Source organism: Stegostoma tigrinum, chromosome 12 (genome assembly GCF_030684315.1).
Source record: "Stegostoma tigrinum isolate sSteTig4 chromosome 12, sSteTig4.hap1, whole genome shotgun sequence".
Taxonomy (NCBI): domain Eukaryota; kingdom Metazoa; phylum Chordata; class Chondrichthyes; order Orectolobiformes; family Stegostomatidae; genus Stegostoma; species Stegostoma tigrinum.
In genome coordinates this window covers 8,968,706-8,990,752 of record NC_081365.1, presented here as the reverse complement: position 1 = coordinate 8,990,752, position 22,047 = coordinate 8,968,706, and the positions used below count along the sequence as shown (strand labels likewise).

The 22,047-nt window shown below is 43.4% G+C and overlaps 1 protein-coding gene across 3 annotated transcripts in view; it reads right to left on the bottom strand.

The window, feature by feature from the left end:
- Window positions 1-22,047, bottom strand: part of cxadr (CXADR Ig-like cell adhesion molecule) — a 112,358-nt gene that overhangs the window by 14,040 nt on the left and 76,271 nt on the right. For 2 of the 3 annotated variants that reach the window (XM_048540516.2, XM_048540518.2), the window contains exons 3-7: window positions 21,702-21,906; window positions 18,676-18,828; window positions 17,429-17,551; window positions 10,884-11,022; window positions 2,018-6,318 (exon numbers count right to left, since the gene is read on the bottom strand). In XM_048540516.2, coding sequence (XP_048396473.1) covers window positions 6,048-6,318; window positions 10,884-11,022; window positions 17,429-17,551; window positions 18,676-18,828; window positions 21,702-21,906 — 891 coding nt within the window. In that variant the 3' untranslated portion in view covers window positions 2,018-6,047. Of the gene's footprint in view, window positions 1-2,017; window positions 6,319-10,883; window positions 11,023-17,428; window positions 17,552-18,675; window positions 18,829-21,701; window positions 21,907-22,047 lie in introns of those variants that run through there. The other variant, XM_048540517.2, reaches the window with a different exon arrangement.

The window sequence follows — 22,047 nt, the reverse complement described above, 5'->3', positions numbered from 1 at the left end:
CCTGGTGGTAAGGATTGCAGTTCTAACGGAGTTCTGCACTGTCAGAAGCAACATTTTTCAAATGAATCATTGTTCATTTTTTTGGCAACTAGATTTCAAAGATCTGGTAATACCATTGGCTGTTCTCCCACAATGTCCTGACCAATGGTCTTTCATTGGCCAACACTACTGGGAAAAGAAAAGACTTGCACATTACTGTTTGACTGTGCTCTCTACCCAAATATTAGCTCCTATGTTTCTCTACATTACAACAATGACTAAACCTTAGAAGCACAGAATGGGCTAGAAAGCGCTTTGGGAAATCCCCATGGTCATGCCAGGCACTTTATAAACGCAAGCTCTTTCTTCTCATACACACCTTATCAAAGGGAGGTGGCCCATACCTCTTTCATTTGATGGTTTAATTCATCTTCAGTTTGCTCTAACGAAACCAATGAGGGGGAAGCCTAATCATATTATTGCTAGACAATTAATCCAGAAACTTAACTAATGTTCTGGAGGCCTGGGCCATGGCAGATGGATTTTGAATTCAATAATAATCTAGACTCAGGAATCTGCTAATGATCATGAAACCATTGTCAATTGTTGCAAAAACCGAGCTGGTTCACTAATGCCCTTCAGGAAAGGAGATCTGCCATCCTCACCTGGTCTGGCCCACATGTGGATCCAAACCCAGAGCGGTGCGGCTGACTTTCAACTGCCCTCTAAAATGTCCTAGCAAACCACCCCCAGTTGCCTTTGAACTAAGTGCTGGCCAGGCAGCAACACCCACATCCCACAAAATATAACAAAATGATTCCAGCTCAGAATGCATGAAACATATTCAAAATAGGACATATCTTTCCAAATATGTTCTCATGATATTGCTGGATGGTTTCAGTTCAAGTACTCAAGAGTTGTCACACTCATCCTTTTTATGCTGGTTTCTAAAATTAGGCTCTTCAAAGGGTGACGTTAGGAAGGACATTTTTATTTGTACATGGAAAATTAGTGTCACTGGCAAAACCAGCATTCATTGACTATCCCTGATTGCTCAGAGGACAGATAAGATCAATCACATTGCTTTGGGTGTGCAGTCACATGTAGGCCAGACCAGGTAAAGATAGCAAAACATTTTTCCCCCCTGAAAAAATATAGGACATTAGCGAACCAGATGAGTTTCTACAACAAATGACACTGGTAGAGATTTGTGTACTGGGTTGGCATTTGACTCTTAGTGGGAATTGAAATCACATTTCCAGAACATCAGCCGGGGTAGAGAAATGCTAGCTCGGTGATATCACTGTATCACTACTGCCTACCCGTCTTCAAACAGAGCATTGAACATCTTGGATACTCTTCACTCCCTCAGTTCTTGTGGGGGGAGGAAGTAGGAAAAGCTGGGGCAAGTTCAGGCAAGAAGAAAGATAAATTAAAAATCTTATTCCAGTCAAGGATATGAGGCAGACTGAGGAAATTGAGGTACAGATCAAACATGACCTAACTACAATCCTATGGTGTGGAAGCATCCATTCGGCCCAGTGAGTCCACACAGCCCCCCCAAAAAAGCATTCCACACAGACCCTATCCCTGTAACCCTGCATTTCCCATGGCCAGTCCACGTAACCTACACATCTATGGATGGTGGGAAGAAACCCACATAGACACGAGGAGAATGTGCAAACTCCACACAGACAGACAGTCGCCTGTGGGTGGAATAGAAGCTGGGTCCTTGGTGCTGTGAGCTCACCCCTTCCAGCAGTGCTGGCCACTGAGCCACTCTGCTGCCTGAATGGTGGAACAAGCTCAAAGGAGTGAATAGTCTTTTCCTGTCCTGATATTAACTTAAATTCTCAGGGAATCAGTTTGTATCCAAAATCCCTTTGCTATTTTCTGATCAATAGAAAGAGAAAGAGAAAGAAACAGAGAAAAGGAGAAAGAGAAAGAAACACTCTCCCAAATTCAGACTGCTCCTCATAATGCATTGTACTGATCTTTAACTCCTTATAAAATACCAAGTAGCCAAGGTTTCCATCATCTCAAATGTTTATTTAAAAACTTCATTTTAAAGTCAGCTACAGAAATAACAGAATAATCAAAAAAGTATACCTCTTTAAGCTGAAAGATACAACACACTTTATAAAGTACAAGGGAAGTATGAGAGTCAGTGCATACAATTTGTGTCAACAACTTGCAAGCTCTTTAGCAGCCTCTGCCACAGTTGCATGTTTGTTTAAAGCATATGTTCCTTCATAAATGTTTAAAAACCTCTGTTGTCCGTTGTCTGCCCACATGCCCATCTCCCCACCATCCCTTTCTGAAGGCTCATACTTTCCCTTGGGACACTGGCCAGTCAACTGGGGGCAAGAGGCCACATTAACTATTCCACTCCAGAAAACAATGCAACTAAATCCCAATCCCCACATTTGTTCTCCTCAGCCAAAACTCATGAGTCCTTTTTAATAGGGCTAAGCTGGAATTCTGGTTAGCTCACCCCTCCCAGCATAAAACCTCACACAGCAGTCCAACTAAGAGCAACTATCTTGACACAAACCCGAAGTGGAACGAGTGGGAATTTCCTGAGTCATACCACCCTCAAGTGAGTGTTCGGACTCAAGGGCAATCGATGTCAGAGGACTGTAGATGTGGCTGTTTAAAATGGATTATTAAGCAGAAATAGAATTAGAACTCGTTGTACAATGGGGTGACCTTGCAGATGTGTGGTTTGACAAGTCTACAATGAATTCCAGCTTTAAATTGGTTGCTGCCCATCTTCTTTGAGAAATTACAGCAGTGAGTTGACTTTGGTAGGTTCTATTATTTAGATTGCAAAACAGTTAATTGTCCTTGGACATTCATGGTTTTGAACAGATATAGTAATCAACAATCTAAACACTCTTCTTTGTTGGTAAGTGAAGCTAATGTATCTTCTCAAACTGCTATAACCCTGTTGTGAAGGGATAACCACACTGCTGTTAAGGAAAGGATTTATAGGTGTTGATCTTGGGGGGAGAGAAAAAAGGTCAAATCAGGCTGGAGAGAGACTTGGAAGGAAATGTGCAGGTTGAGGTCACCAAATTGGAATGTGTGCCAAAGAGAATTGTGAGTTGCTGCACTGTATCTTGTAAACGGTACAAACTGCATGTTAGGTGAATACCATGCTAAATTGTCCGCACTGTCCAGGGATGTGCAGGCTAGGTGGATTAGCTGTGGGAAATGCAGTGTTACGGGGATAAGGTAGGGGTCTGGGTGGGGTGCTCTTTGGAGGGTCGATGTGGACGTGATGGGCTGAATGGCTTCTTTCCACACTGTAGGGATTCTAATGATCCACATAATGAGATTTCAGCAGGGTGCCTGGCTCTTACAGGCATCACTGACTGGATCCTTATCTCACTAGGTCCTCTCATGTTTCTGATCTTCAGTAATGTCAACAACTAGGAGACAGACCCATCTATACCCTACCCTGACCATAGCTGCTGCTTTTGGCTCCGAACACACAGGACAGTTCCCAAATCATGACACTGATCAACAAGAGACATCAAAAGTCAAACCTAGAAATTTGCTGGCCTGTCAGCCATCTGAAAAAGCATCTGAAGCCTTCAGAACATGAGCTGCTGCATAATAGAATCAGAATTTGATGAGATTGAAAACAGGCTTCTACACATCCAAATCAACACACAAGCCAAACCTGTCCCTGTGTCACGGTCTAATAAAAGAAACGCAGCTATAGCTGAAGGTCAGGACTCCAATCCATGTAAAAGTGAAATAGAACCACAAAGCCAAAATCCACATCAGCAGTTTTTGCATCACAATCCATTCATTCAGTTAAGCAATCGGTGAGAAAAGTTAACTTAAATCCTTCAATGTACCATCTCTTCTTGGTGAGGTAACCTGCAGCTAGAATAATGTCATAACTTTATGCAGCAGGGTTCAACCAAGACAAAATAACACCCACAAAACAGCTCAACATTAAAATCAAATTTCCAACCTATTACTAAAGATTTACATTAAAATTTGAAAGCTCAGCCTTTTAGGTATACAGCAGGGTTTTGGGATGATGAATGCACTTGCTCAAATTTCCTTCAAATATAGTTTGGATAACAAAATTGCCCAGTGTTATACCACCCCTCAGACAAAGTGGGAAAACATAGTGCAGGAGAAGCTGAATGTAGAGAATTATGAGCTTAAAAAGGGTTTCAATGCTCTGATACAGCAGTAGTAATTAGTTCCTGATCACTTCCTCTTCAAATCAATGATAGGAAAGTAACTCCAACTATTCCCTCACTCCAATATGGATTTCTCCTGATCCAAAAACATGCAACTAGGTGTTAGATCCTGTGGGACTGTTGTCTGCCATTCAGTACACACACCCACTCACACCCCACCAAAACAAGGCTGTTTGTTTGTGGAGGTGCGTTGCAAATGCTGTTCCTGGGATGTGAAAATTTTGTAACGTAGCCTAGTATAAACAGTCGACTCTAACATTGACTCTGCGGCATGATTGTGACGCAGTGTCCTGAAGTCTGAAAACACCTCTGTCCAAATTAACACTCTACTGCTTGTCCTTTAACTATTTCCATAATCCCAGTGATTCTTCTTTCTTAATGGTCTCCCATATTGCACACATTTTCAGCACTTTTGCCTGGAAGATTGGAGACACACCAGGTAGCAGCCCAGAAGGGACGACTAGCTTGACTCTATCACTTCTACCCGACTCTCCCACTATCTCAGGATTATCGAGGTCACCAACTTCAGCAACACAACAGCTAATTCAACATCAAGCAATTGGCATCGTGCCCTTCTGGTCTGCTACTGTTCATTACTGGATGCCTGAAAGAAAATAAAGCCGTAAAACTGCACTCAAGAAAGGGCAATTTTGCCAATATTTAGCTTATTTGTGTACCTTAAGTTTTCTATGATTTAATATCAATGACTTTCTTCAATGGGACCATTCAACTAGACTCATTAGACTGAACGTCTCAGCCAGTGAGCCATGGAGGAGGAAGGCTGACCAAGTACATCATATCCTCAATCTTCAGGATCACTTTACTTGGTCACCGTAACAACCACCCTTCCCTAAGCAAAAGTACTGACCAAAATAATACAAGATGCATAAACATTATTTTACCATATTTTCATTATGCTTTCAAAAGTTGTGACATTCTGTCCTACTATAATGGTAAAGGGCATCTCAACAAATCCAGAATCTACTTTTATTTACTAACTTAAAAAAGGAACCTAATGTAGAGACATCTAGTTGGTTTACCAATAGGATAAAAAGGGGAGTGACACATCCTGCACAACCTTGAGGAAAGAGAAACAAAGTCTCATTTGTACACCATGTCTCTCAAAAGGAATAGAAAAAAAAGTAAAAATTGAATTAATTTATAAGCCAAGAAAGTGTGAAGGCACCCATTTCAATGTCAGTTTTTGAGAGGACTGATGCTAAAGCTACAAAGTACAAATGAGGGCCATCTATCACAAGCAATTTAATGCAAATGAAAAGTTCACTCCTAGTGTCTGCAGAGATATGATTCCATAGGATCTGTCATTCTTTTCATGTATTGGCAACAACGTTCAAAAAGAAAAAAACGTCTGGTTGCAGGCAGCACCACTGTCTAAAATGGATAGCACCAAACGCCACACAATTGTACGCTTAAGATATTGCTTAGGTGGAAGAACTCTGGCTGTTTCCTGCCTTTGACCTCACTACCCACCCCCCACCATCCCCAGCCCACCTCCCAGTTCTCCATACTGCATGCTCCACATCATAACACCAAGTTGGAACAAACAAACTTAAAGTGAACCAAGGCCAACTAAGGATTTCCTGATGTGTTTGTGCAAGGATTTCCTAAAACAAATTATGTATAAAAATTCACAGAGAACACTTAACAGGTACAGATAATTCTCGACAGCTTCAGGTAAGAATAAAAAGTAGGACACTTTGTAACTGGGCACACAGTACAAAAGGCAATCACAATATTAGTGGACCATCAAATCCAAGCTAATCCTCTCAATTCACGTAGTGTATCAGAAAGCTCAGGGCAAGAAGGTTTTTGAAAGGGGCGCTACACAATGGAACCATCGCGATGCTGTGCTGGGATCATGACAGGAACAGCCCCCATGCGATTCAGACTAGGAGCAGCTACCTTGTACGAAGGGTTGATATTCGGGCTGTGATTGGGCACATGTTCCACGTCGTTTGTGGCCAGTCGATCGTAATGGGTTTTGTAGGGTTCCATGTTGGAGGGCGACATGGAGCCCAGAGAAGAACGCTGCGAGCCCACTGTGTAACTTCGAGCCGTTGAAACCCGACTTTTTGGAGCCGGAACATCCTCCCTGTAAGACAAGGAGTGAAAAATCTTTTAAAACACGACGCAGAGAGTCAACAGCATCAAACAAAATCCTCACTTCCACAGACAAAACGCCTTGGGCTATCAAAGTGCCGATTAAGGTGCCATTGTGGGGAGGTGATAGCCTAGTGACATTGAACTACTAGTCAGTGACAGAGACCCCGCCAATGTTCTGGGGACCCAGGTTCGATTCCTGCCATGACAGGTGATGGAGTTTGAACTTTGTTAGAAGCTGGAGTTAAGAGTCAAACGATAACCATGAACCTGTTGCCAATATTTGGGGAAAAACCTACCTGTTTCACTGATGCCCTTTTAGGGGAGGGAATTGCTGTCCCTAGCTGGTCTGGCCCATGTGCCCCAGACCCACAGCAATGTGGTTCACTCTTAATAGGCCTCTGGGCAATTATGGATGGGTAATAAGTTCTGGCCTAGACAACCATGTCCACAGCCCGTAAGTGAATATTCATAAAAATAAACACACTGGAGTCTAGTCAATTCTTTGACTTTTGAAAGAAAATGTTGCAATCCAAGTCTCTCAACAGGTCCCATGAATAGAAACTATTTTGTGATGTTGATCTGTATTTTCCAGAACAACAGAAATATTATTCCTGTTCCCCATCGAACAAAAATGCTAAACTTCAAAGGGCATGACTGGTAATGCTAACGCAAATAAATTTTGCCAACCTTACCTCATGTAGTATAACTGACATTCTTGTCTCATCGGAAACTCTTGTCTGGTAGAGGTGACCGGTATAAGGAGAATGGTTTGCACCTGAATTGGAAGGAGACTAACACACACTGGCAGGGAGATTTGCTGGATCTGATCGGGGGGATTTGAAATGTCAGGGGGTGGGTGGGGCGGGTTTGAGAATCCAGGAAACTAGTGAGGGGAGGAAAAAAAAGAGAGATCAGTCGGAGACTGGTACAGTTGGGAAAAGGAGCCAGTCAAAGAGCAGAAACAAAGCAGAGAATGAGGTAGGATTGATAAATTAAACAGCATTTCTTGCAATGCCAGAGGCCTGACAGGTAAGGCAGATGAACTCACAGCATGGTTGGGAACACGGGGCTGGAGTACTACAGCAATTACAGAAACATGGCTCAGGAACGAGCAAGATTGGCAGCTTAATGTTCCAGGGCATAGATGCTATAGGAAGGATAGAAAGGGGGGGCAAGACAGGAGAGGGAGTGCATTTTTGATTAGCTGCACATAGGGAGGATATTCCTGGGAGTAGATCCAGGACAGTTATTTGGGTAGAACTGAGAAATAAGAAAGGGATGATCACCTTACTGGGATTGTACTATATGCCCCTTAACAGTCAGCAGGAAATTGAGAAGTAAGTTGTAAGGAGATTTCAGTTATCTGTAACAATAATAGAGTGGTAATGATTGGAGATTTTAACTTTGTAAACATAGACTGGGACTGCCATTGTGTTGGGCTTGGATGAAGAGGAATTTGTTAAGAGCACAAGAAAATTTTCTGATTCAATATGCGGATGTACCTATTACACAAGGAGCAGAACTTGATCTACTCTTGGGAAATAAGGCAGGGCAGGTGACTGAGGTGTCAGTGGGGGAGCACGCTGGGACTGTTTCAGGATGGGAAAGGATACAGCAGATCTAAAAGTTAAAGTTCTAAATTGGAGGAAAACCAACTTTGATGGTATCGGGCAGCAGCTTTCAAAAGTTGATTGGGGGTGGATATTTGCACATGAAGATGGCTGGGAAGTGAGAAGTCTTCAAAAATGAGACAATGAGAGTCCACAGACAGTATGTTCCTGTTAGGGTAAAAGGGCAAGACTGGTAGGTGCAGGGAATGCTGGAGGTTTTGATTAAGAATAACAAGGAAGCATGTGACAAGTATGGACAGGAGAGATCGAGTGACTCCCTAGAAGTGTTTAAAGACTAAAGGAGTATACTGAAGAGGGAAATCAGGAGGAGATGTGAGATAGCTTTGGTAAGCAGGGCTAAAGAGAATCCAAAGGGATTTTACAAATACATTAAGGACAAAAAGGGTAACTAGGGAGAGAATAAGATCAGTTAATGATCAGCAACGCTACCTATGTGTGGAACTGCAGGAGATGGGCGAGATACTAAATAAATGTTTTGCAAGTGAATTTACTGTGGGGACTGATGAATGGACACTGCGCAACAACTGCCAGACAGGAATGTTCCCTCTCAGTTGGGGAACACTTCATGAGTCAAGGGCCATCAGCTTCCAATCTTCAGGTAAAAGTCCTCCAAGGTGGACTTTAAGATACACAACACAACAGAATTGACAAGCAGAAACTGATAGCCAAGTTCTGTACCCATAAAGATGGCCTCAAGTCGTACTTCATGTGACCCCACCACATGGTTCTGTACCTGCAAAGCCTTCCTTACTGTTCTGCTTTAACACCATCACCATGAGGAATTGTTATGATCCCTCTATCTTAAGTTTTTGTTCAAGTTTTGAATTACTTTTTACTTTGGCTACACCCTCAGCATGCGACTCTTATACCCACCATGTTATTCCAGTCATTTGGTTCGTCCCCAGCATCAGCTTATTTTTATTATTTTTTAATTATCTCTCTGCTTCATTTAAATCAGAATACAGGTCATCCCTTCACTTGTGACTCAGCTGCTGACACTTTACTCACACTGTCTGACACTTTGGATCACCTACAGAAACTTATTATTCAACACTTCACTCACACCCTTTGGATAATCTTTTGATCTCTCTGCCCATAAATCTGTGTCAGTCTGCTTCTCTCTCACTTCAGCCGATGAAGGGGCAATACTCCAAAAGCTTGTGACTATAACCTGGTGCCATGTGACTTCTGACTTTGTGCCTCCCAGTCCAACACCGGCTCCTCCACATCATACTGTGGAGAAGGATATGGAAGCTAAAGAACTTGGGGAAATAAATAGCGACTTCATAAGAAGTGTCCATATTACAGAGGAGAAAGTGCTGTACGTCTTAAAACGCACAAAAGGTAAATAACTCCCTGGGACCTGATCAGGTGTACCCTGGAACTCTGTAAGAAGCTGGGGATATGATTGCTGGGTGCCTTGCTGAGATATTTGCATCACTGGCAGCCACAGGTGAGGTGCTGAACAACTGGGGGTTTGCTAACGTGGTGCCATTACTTAAGGAAAGTGGCGAGGAAAAGCCAGGGAACTGTAGACCAGTTAGCCTGATATTGGTGGTGGGCAACTTGTTGGAGGGAATCTGAAAGGGCAGGATTTGCATGTACCTGGGAAAGCAAGGACAGATTAGATCAACATGGCTTTGCATGAAGGAAATCCTGTCTCACCTGACTTGAATTCTTTTTGAAGAAGTAACGAAGAGGATCGATGAAGGCAGAGTGGTGGACATGATCTATACGTTCTTAAGTAAGGTGCTTGACAAGGTCCTCGTGGTAGACTGGTTAGCAAGGTTAGATCACATGGAATACAGGGAGAGTTAGCCTTTTGGATACAGAATTCGCTTGAATGTAGAGGGCACAAGGATTGGTGCTGGATCCATTGGTATAAATGCTAAAAAGCAAATGAATTGGATGTGAATGTAGAAGGCACGGTCAGTAAGTTTGCAGGTGGAGATGCAGTGGATAGCCAAGAAGGTTACCTCAAAGTACAATGGGATCTCGATCTGATGGACCAATGGGCCAAGAAGTGGCAGATGGAGTTTAATTTAGATAAGTGTGAAGTGCTGCATTTTGGTAAGACAAGTTAGGCAGGACTTATACACTTAACGGTAAGGTCTTAGGGAGTGTTGCTGAACAAAAAGAGACCTTAGAGTGCAAGTTCATATTCTTTAAAAGTAGAATCGCAGGTAGATAGGACAGTGAAGGTAGTATTTGGTATGCTTGCATTCATTGATCAATGCATTGAGTATACGAGCTGGGAGGTCATGTTGCAACTGTACTGGACGTTACTTTGGCCACTTTTAAATACTGCATTCAATTCTAGTCTCCCTGCTAAAGGAAAGATATTGCGAAACTTGAAACAGTTCAGAAAAGATTTACAAAGATGTTGCCAGGTTTGGAGAGTTTGAGCTGTAGGGAGACGCTGAAGATTCTGGAGCGTCAGAGGCTGCCAGAGGCTCATAGAGGTTTATAACATCATGTGGGCTCATGCATTGGGTGAATAGCCAACGTTTTTTCCCTGGGATGGGAACATCCAAAACTAGACGGCATGGGTTTAAAGTGAGAGGGGCAAGATTTAAAAGGGACCCAAACGGCAACATTTTCACACAGAAGGTGGTATGTATATGGAGTGAGCTGCAAGAGGAAATGACGGAAGCACAACATTTAAAAGGTAAATAGGAAGGGATTAGAGGGATATGGGCCAAATGCTGGCAAATGGGGCTAGACTAGTTTAGGATATGCGGTCATCCTGGACAGTTGGACCGAAGGTTCTATTTCCATGTACAGCCCGGTGACTCTAAAGTGTTGCTCCCTTCTTGATTGGGCATTCTTGCACCCGTCCTGATGACAAAAACTAACAGCAAGTCCTGTTTTCTTTCCAAGCAATATTCAACTGTTATGTTATCAAGCAATTATGTGTTATTACCTTATTTCATAAGGTTGTTCCTTCTCGTAGGTTTTCTGTTTCTTCCTCCGAAGACAGCACCAGACAACGATGGCCAGCAACAGTAAAGCCAGCAGCACACCAATAATGGCTCCCGCTATCTTCCCGGCATTGTTGGAAGCTTTAAAAAAAAGCAATGATGAACTCCAGATCTTAATCAGTGAGGGCATCAGTCTTCACTTTCAACAGTCAACACATTCTTCCACTTTATAAAAACTGAAAGAACTGCGGATGCTGTAAATCGGGAACAAATAAAAAGTTGCTGGGAAAGGTCAGCAGGTCTGGCAGCATCTGTGGAGGAGAAAACAGAGTTAACGTTTCGGGTCCGGTTCTGACGAAGGGTCACCGGACCCGAAACGTTAACTCTGTTTTCTCCTCCACAGATGCTGCCAGGCCTGCTGAGCTTTGCCAGCAACTTTGTTTTTGTTCCTGATTTACATTCTTCACTTTCCCCGTCCAAAAGGGGCCAGTTAGCTCAGTTGACTGGGATGGTTAGTTTGCAATACAGCGTGACACCAACAATGCAGGTTTAATTTCTGTCACTGGCTGAGGGTGTCATAAAGGTGCAACATTTTCAACCTCAGCAACACCCAAAGCCTCTCGCCCCCTCCTCTGTCCGAGGTATGGTGACCTTCAGGTTAAAACACCGCCAGTTGGCTTTCAGATAAAAAAGGAGTCCTGTGGTTCCCTGGGACTATGGCAACGCCACCTTTACATTTCACATTCAAGATCAGTGATGGCGCCTTTTTTCATTTGCATCCCAACTCATCCCTTAAAATTCTTGATAGCAATTGCTTCTGGGAACATACTCCATACAAAATAGACTGGTCTGACAATGAATAGAATCAAAGCTGGTCCAAATTCTCTCATGGCCACCTTCCTGTGTTTTCCCCATAACCCTCGATTCCTCGACTGATTGCGAACCTATCTCAGCCTCCACTGCTCACTGTGACAAGGGGTTCCAAAGGTCTCAACACTGATAAGAAATTTCTCTTTATCCCTGTCTTAAATTGGCACCCCAGTACTGAGACTGGGTCCTCTGGTCCTTGACTCTGCCACGAGGGGAAAATTCCTCTCAGCATGTACCCTGTCAAGCCCATTAAGAATCCTGAATGTTTCAAGGCAATCACCTCTCACTCTTCTCCACTCCAACAAGTAGAGTTCCAACCTGTTTAAGCTTTTATAACAAGATAGTCCCTCCACTCTATAGACAAATGGACTTGTACAATGTGAACAAATATGAGAACTATGGGTAAAACAGTCAACCCATGTAAACTGTGCTGAGTTTGCAAGAAGCAGGAACAGAGCTTTAAGAATGGAATGTACTGAAATTGCAGCACGAGGAAATTGCAGAATAATGGAAGCAGGAATTCGGCATGGAAATATCTAAATCGTGATCGTACACAGAAACTTGTGGGAATGAGGTAGCTACAGATGAATGAGCATACTTCCCTGAAGGTTTCCTGCAAGAAATGCAACATAGAGGTCACCATGAGACTACTGCTCAGAAGGAACTGACTGGGAAGGGAACTCCTATACAAAAGGACGCAGTGCTTAGAAAAAATCCATGGGCAAGATTATGTACGGAAAAGGAACCAGAGAAAGGAAGGCGAACAATTAAGGCGTACTATTCCGACTTCTTGGACACGTTGAACACATGGGTCTACGATCAGGCTGACCTGCCACACAAAGGTAGTATGAGAAAACCTTAGCTGGTAGGATCAAGGAAAACCCCAAGGCGTATATTTGCTTACGTGAAGAGCAACAGAATGACCAGAGTGAGGGTGGGGCCAATCAGAGATAGTGGAGGGAATTTCTGCGCGGAGTCAAAGGAGGTAGGGGTGGTTCTTAATGAATACTTAGCTTCAGTATTCACCAGAGAGAGGGACCTTGATGTTGGTGAGGACAGTGTGAAACAGGCTGATGTTAGGAAGGAGATGATGATCTCTGATGAAGGGTCTAGGCCCGAAACGTCAGCTTTTGTGCTCCTGAGATGCTGCTTGGCCTGCTGTGTTCATCCAGCCTCACATTTGGTTATCTTGATGTTAGGAAGGAGGATGTGCTAGAGATTTTGAAAAGAACGAGGATAGATAAGTCTCCTAGGCCTGATGGGAAATACCCAAGGTTTCTACAGGAAGAGAGGAAAGAGACTACTTCCCCTTTGGCAATAATGTTTGCATCTTCACTGTCCACTGGAGCAGTTCCAGAAGATTGGAGGGAGGCAAATGTCATTCCTTTGTTCAAGATAGGGAATAGGGATAATCCTGGGAATTACAGACCGGTTAGTCTTACTTCTGTGGCGGGCAAATTATTGGAGAGGATTCTACGAGATAGTATTTATGATTATTTGGAAAAGCACAGTTTTACTAGAGACAGTCAGCATGGCTTTGTGAAGGGCAGGTCATACTTCACAAGCCTTATTTAATTCTTCAAGGATGTGACAAAACACATTGATGAAGACAGAGCAGTGGATGTGGTGTAAATGCATTTTATCAAGGCATCTGGTAAGGATCGCCATAGTAAACTGATTCAGAAAGTAAGGAGGCATGGAATTCAGGGAAATTTGGCCGTCTGGATATAGAATTGCCTGTCTAATAGAAGACAGAGAGTGGTAGGAATTGGAAAGTATTCAGCCTGGAGCTCGGTGACCAGTGGTGTTCCACAGGGATCTGGGATCTGTTCTGGGACCTCTGCTCTTCGTGATCTTTGTAACTGACTTGGATGAGGAAGCGGAAGGGTGGATTAGTAGGTTTGCCAGTGACACGAAGGTTGGTGGAGTTGTGAACAGCGTGGAGAGCTGTTGTAGGTTGCAGTGGGATATTGACAGGATGTAGAGCTCGGCAAAGTGGTGGCAGATGGAATTCAACCCAAAAAAAAGGTGTGAAGTGAGTCATTTTGGAAGGTCAAATTTGAATGCAAAATACAGGGATAATGGCAGGATTCTTGGCTGTGTGGAGGAAGAGAGAAGAATTTTGGGGGTCCACATCTGCAGATCCCTCAAAGTTTCCACCCAAGCTGATAGGATTGTAAAGAAGGTGTATGGTGTGTTGGTTTTCATTGGCAGGGGAATTGAGTTTAAGGGCTGCAAGCTTATGCTGTAGTACAATAAACTTTGGTTAGACCATACTTGGAATCGCCCAAGCTATGCCTGCCTCTTTGGAGGTTACGTGTTACAGTCCCTCTTCCGCACCTACACAGGCCCCAAACCCCACCTCTTCCTCCGTTACATTGATGACTGTATCGGCGCCGCCTCTTGCTCCCCAGAGGAGCTCAAACAGTTCATCCACTTCACCAACACCTTCCACCCCAACCTCAAGTTCATCTGGGCCATCTCCAGCACATCCCTCACCTTCCTGGACCTCTGTCTCCATCTCAGGTAGCCAGCTAGAAACTGATGTCCATTTCAAGCCCACTGACTCCACAGCTACCTAGAATACACCTCCTCCCACCCACCCTCCTGCAAAAATTCCATCCCCTATTCCTAATTCCTCCGCCTCCACCGGATCTGCTCCCAGGATGAGGCATTCCAGTCCCGCACATCCCAGATGTCCATGTTCTTCAAGGACCGCAACTTCCCCCCCAGCAGTGGTCGAGAACACCCTTGACTGCGTCTCCCGCATTTCCCGCAACATATCCCTCACACCCCGCCCCCGCCACAACCGCCCCTACAGGATCCCCCTCATTCTCACACTCCACCCCACCAACCTCCAAATACAACGCATCGTCCTCCAGCACTTCCCCAATCTACAATCCAACCCCACCACCCAACACATTTTTCCATCCCCACCCTTGTCTGCCTTCCGGAGAGACCAGTCTCTCCGCGACTCCCTTGTCCGCTCCACACTCCCCTCCAACCCCATCACACCTGGCACCTTCCCCTGCAACCGCAGGAAGTGCTACACCTGCCCCCACACCACCTCCCTCACCCCATCCCAGGCCCCAAGATGACCTTCCATATCAAGCAGATGTTCACCTGCACTTCTGCCAATGTGGTATATTGTATCCATTGTACCCGGTGTGGCTTCCTCTACATTGGGGAAACCAAGCGGAGGCTTGGGGACCACATTGCAGAACACCTCCGCTCAGTTTGCAACAAACAACTGCACCTCCCAGTCGCGAACCATTTTAACTCCCCCCTCCCATTCCTCAGACGACATGTCCATCATGGGTCTCCTGCAGTGCCACAATGATGCCATCCGAAGGTTGCAAGAACAGCAACTCATATTCCGCTTGGGAACCCTGCGGCCCAATGGTATCAATTTGGACTTCACAAGCTTCAAAATCTCCCCTACCCCCACTGCAAAACCAGCCCAGCTCGTCCCCTCCCCCCTCCCAACCTCCTCACCTATACTCTCCTCTCTACCTATCTTCTCTTCTCTCCATCTTCGGTCTGCCTCCCCCTCTCTCCCTATTTATTCCTGTTCCCTCTCCCCAACCCCCTCTCTGATGAAGGGTCTAGGCCCGAAACGTCAGCTTTTGTGCTCCTGGGATGCTGCTTGGCCTGCTGTGTTCATTCAGCTCCACACTTTGCTATCTTGGATTCTCCAGCATCTACAGTTCCCATAATCACTTGGAATATTGTGTCCAGTTCTGGTCACCCTATTATAGGAAAGATGTGGAAGCTTTAGAGAAGGTGGAGAGGAGATTCACCAGGATGCTGCCTGGACTGGAGGGCAGGTCTTATGAATGTTGAGGGAGCTAGGGCATTTTTCATTGGAGCAAAGATGAGAGGTGACCTGATAGGAGATATATGAGAGGATGAGAGGCACAGATAGGATGGATAGTCAGAGACTTTTTGCCAAGGTGGAAACAACTGTTACAAGGGGGCATAATTTTAAGGTGATAAGAGTAAGGTATAGGGAGATGTCAGAGGTAGGTTCTTCACACAGAGTGGTGGGTGCGTGGGATGTGCTGCTGGCAGTCGTAGTGGGGTCAAATACTTTTGAGACTTTTAAGCAACTCTTGGATAGACACATGGTGGACAGTAAAATTTAGGGTATGCAGGGTAGTTTGATCTTAGGGGATAATAGGTCAGCACAACATCATGGGCCAAAGGGCCTGTACTGTTCTATGTTCTATGTTCTAAAGAACAACAGAACCCATGTCCAGTGACATGGGATTTCTAAAATAGACAATCATACTCGTTAGTGATTGATTGTCATTGATGATGATTAATGAGAAGAATGGAACATAAAAAGCAAGGATGCTATGCTTCAATTATATAAGATACTAGTGAGACCACATCTTGCATATCCAGTGTTCAGTTCTTGTCTCTTTATTTAAAGGAAGGACATAAATATATTGAAGTGTTTCAAAGGAGCTCTACCAGATTGATGACTGCAGTGAATGGATTGTACTCCGAGGGAAAGCTGGTCAGACTGAGCATATTTTCACTGAAGCTTATAAAAGAGTGAGGTGTGACTCGATTGAAGTATGTGGGAACATGAGAGGTCACCAATAAAGGTCAACATGGATAGGATTTTCCTCTTGTGGGTGAATTGAGAACTAAAAAGAGGGCACACCGTTAAAAATGAGGAGTTTTCCTTTTGAGATCAAACAGGAGGCTAATTTTTTTCTGCAGTTTATACAGTAATTTGGAATCTTTCCTCAGGAGGGAGTGTCAATGAATATTTTTTACTTGGTGGTCGACTGATTTCCCTTGCAATCACAGAAATCTAAGGCTATTGGAAATAGATGGGAATGTAGAATTCAGAACAGAAACAGATCTACCACAATCTTATTATATGGCAGAGCAAGATCAAGAATCTGAATGCTGACTTCTGCTCCCAATTTCTATGTAGATATGCTCGTATTTGTATGTTAGCATAGGAGAGGAGTTTACCCGTCATGCTTGGTCTTTAAAAGACCCCAGGACCCTGCCTGTTCCTATGGCCCTGCAAATGTTGGCCCATTGGTGTTTGTTCTGTTTCATCTTGAAAGTTAACATCAAATCTGCATTCACCAGCCTTTCACACAGTGCACTGCAAATTGTAACAATCATTTCTTTAAAAGAAAGGCATTCTTTCTAATTGCCTCTTCCAGCCTAATAATACTGCTCAGACAACAAGCAAAAGTTAACAAGGCTACAGAGGTTTGAGGCCGAGTATCAGACCAATAGTCTTCATATTTTCATAAAAGCCCAACCTGTTTATTACATTTCTCAAAGCAATGCAATCTGCAGGTTTGTTTTTTAAAAAAGGTAATCTTAAAAATTCACAGGAATTCTCTGGGATGACCTGGCTGCTTGATCATCTTCTTGTACATTTGAGGAATAACGAAGGATTATCTGGTCAGGAGCTACTTATGGGAGCTTGTGGGCGTTTGTTGGTTTTATAAAGCTCTTAACTCCATGGAAGGGACAACTCCAAGATATCAAAGGTGCGATAGCAATGCATGTCTTTTCTTTCTAGTTCCCCAAACAGCTACCTCAGGAACAACTTTGGAACTATGAGCCAATGGGAAGGCTTTCTGGAAAACAACAATATCAACTTTAAAAGAAAATCTGCATTGGAAATAAAAGTACTTACAGGAAGTTACCGATAACCTGACGACACATTGTGAACTATCAACTCTATTGCGAGCCGTACATGCGTAGTCACCGGAGTAATCAGCTGTTGCGTTTTTGAATTTCAGAGTTCCTGAGACCACATCTGCAGAGGAAAAAGAAGACAGTTATTTAAAATCCAAGAAACCTGCGTGAAGACTGGAAATAATGGCAACAAGTTGAAGCCACAAATTAGTGGTTAGGTGTCTTTTGGAAGTCTGCAAGCAGCAAGTGGTGCAAAAATTTGAGAGAGAGCAATCACCAGTTCATCTTTCTCAGAAAGAAAGTCAGGAAGAAGTATCAGCACCATAAGCCTATTTCAGGGACAGTATGCTCATCGCACTGGAAGGTTAATAGGAAGGAAGTTTGAGAAAGTCAACTTTAGTCCAGATTTGAAGGCATCGTTGTAGGGAAGGTCAAATGTCACATGATACCAGGTTATAGTCCAACAGGCTTTTCTGATGAAGTGTCCAGGCCTGAAATGTCAGCTTTTGTGCTCCTCAGATGCTGCCTGGCCTGCTGTGTTCATCCAGCTCCACAATTTATTATCTCTTATTTGAAATCACAAGCTTTCAGAGTGCTGCCCCATCTCCAAATCACTGAAGGGAGGCATTGAGGGGGTACAGGCAGGGAAAGCCAGAGAGTGAATGAGAGTCTTCACCCATTCATTCAATTAAATAGATTTAATCATTTGGTTCATTCATGTCCTTCATGGAAGGAAGTCTGCCATCTTTACTTGATCTAGACTAAATGCTACTTCAGATCAACAGCAAAGTGGTTGACGTTTAACTGCTTCCTGGGTTTTTCTGAATGGCCCGGCCAGTGAGTCATCCCATGAATGGATTAAAAAGTACAGCATTGTGAGCAACAGATACTATCACCCCTACACTAGACTGTCTTTTATTGGTGATAGACATAGCCTGGCAGTTGCTTGGCAAAGCTTGAGGGACAGCTTTTGATTAGGCACTCTTTCGTCTCCCAGGTGCAAAATTAAGGTTGCTAGTTTTCATGCCAAGTTCATGACTGTTCATTCCGGATGATAACTTGATGCGCAGCTGGGCAAGAACAACCTTTGACACCTAGGCAACACTTTGTGATGTTTCAACAATCACGGAGTCTGAGAGCACAATGTAATCATAGGCCAGCATCCCACATTACAACATTACACCCTCCACCACCTTCACAAATACACTATAGAAGCCCAATAAACTCAGTTTAAAATGTACTTACCTGCAACTGCAGAAGGAGGCATCAGATTTGTAGGGCCCTGTCTAGTCCAGGTATATATAATGGGGGGAGTTCCTTGACTTGAACATTTCAACATTGCATCTTTTCCAACTTCATGGTTTCCATCCACATAACATCTTAGATCGCTTGGTCTCACTACAGCACAAACATGAAGCACAGATGGAATTCAAGATGCTGAATGGCAGGGGCAAACTGAAATCCATCATGAGTTAGGGATCATGACTACTTCCATCAGCAAATTCCTCATGTTGATTTTAGGAGGTTAGTGATCACAGCTACCTCATTTGGCAGTCAACAGTTTGTAAGTAATTTCCTGGTGGCTCATTGAGTTTGTTGAATAGCATCAGTTTTGATTTGATACATTGATTAGTTAGATAAAGAAAGTATCGTCTTGAGGGGGAGTTCATTGAACGTGTTAGAGGTTGCTTCGTGGAGCAATATGTTGAGGAATGAATAGGGAGCAGCCTGTCCTGAATCTGATGTATAATGAGGCGAGACTAATGAATGATCTCATAATAAAAGGATCCTTGAGGGAAGAGTGATCATAGCATGCTAGAATTTCAAACTCAGTTTGAAATTGAGAAAATGGAGTACCACACCAGCATTCTGGAGTTAATCAATGATAATTATATAGGCATAAGCACAGATTTAGTCCAAGTGGATTATGTAGGAAGGGTAGGTCTGCTTAGGTCAGTGGCAGATGTTTAGAGAGATATTCAATTTCTCCTAACTAAAATGTATCCAGAAAGGAAGAAAGCTTGTAAGTGGGGTGGAACACATCCATGGCTAAGCAATGGAGATAAAGATAACATAAAAGCAAAACCTAAGGCAACTCATTGCAAAAGGCCAGTAGCAGGCTGGGAAGCTTTTAAAGATCAACTAAGAGGTGCTAAAAAAAATTCATAACAAAAGCAAATGTAAATTATGACAAAGAGTGCAGAATATAAAAAATATGTAGCAAAAATTTATAGGAGAATGAGATGGTCCCTGGGAGGAGGAGATTGGGGGGAGTTAATATTGGCGAACATAGAAATAGCAGAGACATTAAATCAATATTTTGCCTCAGTTTCCATGGTGGAGGACAACGGTACCATTCTAATAGTGAGGGTTAATGAAGAGGCTACAGAAAATTAAGGGCTTAAACAATCACAAGTAGAGACAAAAACAAAGAGCGAACTACTAAGATTAAAAGTAGATAAATCCCAGAGCCTGAAGGCCTACATCCGAGGGTGTGAAGGGAAGTAGCAGAGATAATTGATATATTGATTATAATACGACAGAGAGAGGATGGATAAAAGGAGCAGATAGGCAGAGAGGAGACGGACAGGTCAAGGAGGTGGGGATGGAGCCAGTAAAGGTGAGTGTAGCTGAACTGACCAACCCCAACCCTGACTCCCCACCTGCACTCACCTTTACTGGCTCCATCCCCACTTCCTTGACCTGTCTGTCTCCTCTCTACCTATCTGTTCCTTTATCCATTTTCTATCTGCCTCCCCCACCTCTCTAATTATTTCAGAATCCCCTTCCCCTCCCCCATTTCTGAAGAAGGGTCCAGACCTGAAATGTCAGCTTTCCTGCTCCTCTGATGCTGCTGGGCCTGCTGCGTTCATCCAGCTCTACACCTTGTTATCTCAGGCTCTCCAGCATCAGCAGTTCCTACTATCTCTCTATATCGGATTAATCATGGTTTCAATTAAAGGCAACTAATGTTTGGCTATTTACTTTTTCAAAGATATAACAAGCAAAGTGGATAATAGGGGTTAGTTAGTGTATGGCAGGAGTTCCAGAAGGCATTTGATAAGGTGCCACACAAAAAGTTTATATGCAGGATAAGATCACATGGGGTTTAGAGCAATTTTAACTTGGAAAGAGGGCTAGCTAAATCAACAGGAGGAAGGGGGTTGGAATAAATGAGTCTTTTTCTGTTTGGCAAAATGTATCTCATGGGATACTACAGGGTTTGGTCCTCAGGGCCTGAACTATTTACAATCTACATTAATTACTCAGATGCAGGAATAGAAGTACTACAGCCAAATTTGCAGATGGCACCAAAGTAGGTGGTTAAGTAAGCTGCAATGAAGGGATTAAAAATTTATGATTAGTGTAAGTGAAAGGGCAAAAATTTGGCAGATGGAATTTAACATGGATAAGTATGAGGTTATCCATTTTGATTGGAAGAACTGAAAGGCACTTGATTATGTAAAACAGAGAGAAACCTCTCCTGAGATGCTGCTTGGCCTGCTGTGTTCATCCAGCCTCACATTTTATTATCTAGAAACCTCAGAGTTTTTAGGTCTGGAGGGGCCTGTGTGCCCTGATGCACGAATCTGCAGGTACAATAGGTTATAAGGAAGGCAAATGGAATTTTGGCATTTATTGTTAAAGGAATGGAGTAGAGAAGTGGGGAAGGGTTGATATAACTGTGCAAGGCATTAGTTAGTCACACATGGAGTACTGTGCATAATTTTTGTCCCTTCACTTGAGGAGGGATGTAATTGCAGCAGATGCAGTTCAGAGGATGTTCACTAGATTGATTCCAGAGATGAGGGGTTTGCCTTATGAAGGGAGACTGAACAGCTTAGGCATATACCTCTGGGTTTTAGAAGAACGAGAGGAGATCTAATTGAGGTGAATAAGATGTTAAAGCGGATTGACAAAGTAGATGTGGAGAGGATATTTCCTCCTTTGGGTCAACCTAGAATGAGAGGTTACACATTTAGGATAAGTAGTGGCAGATTTAAAACAGAGATGAGGAGGAATTATTTCTCTCAAAAGGGTCATCAATCTGTGGAATTAACTTCCCCAGAGTGTGGTGAACAACAGAACACTGAATAAATTTAAGAATGAGGTAGACAGATTTTTAAATTAGTAATGGGTTAAAGCGTTGTGGAAAGAGGGCAGGAAGGTGGAGTATGAAGACATGTTGAAATGCAGAGGTGGCCTGAAGGGCTGAATGGCCTACTGGTTGTTATAAATCCATTTGAAGTAAAAAAAACAAAATTCCTTACTCATAACATCCAGCGTGATTGATATGGTCTTTGAACCAGGAGACTTCTTCACTTTGCAATGGTATCGTCCAGAATCGCTGAGTCTCAATCTGGTGATATTGATGGAAGCGTCACCATTTTTGGGATCTGGTGAACTGAAGTGCACACGACCTTTCATATCTTCAAGCCGTGTCTCATAAGTCCTGTCCCCCGAATAGTCAATGACCTGTTCGATTAGAAAACACTTAGTCACTAAGCAGCCCAGTTGAGTCAGTTAGACAGAGAGTAAGGTCAATAACACAGGTAGGATAGTGTCTGAGCAGAAAAACAGTGTCAGCATTTTCACCTCCAGAAGGCACACTGGGGT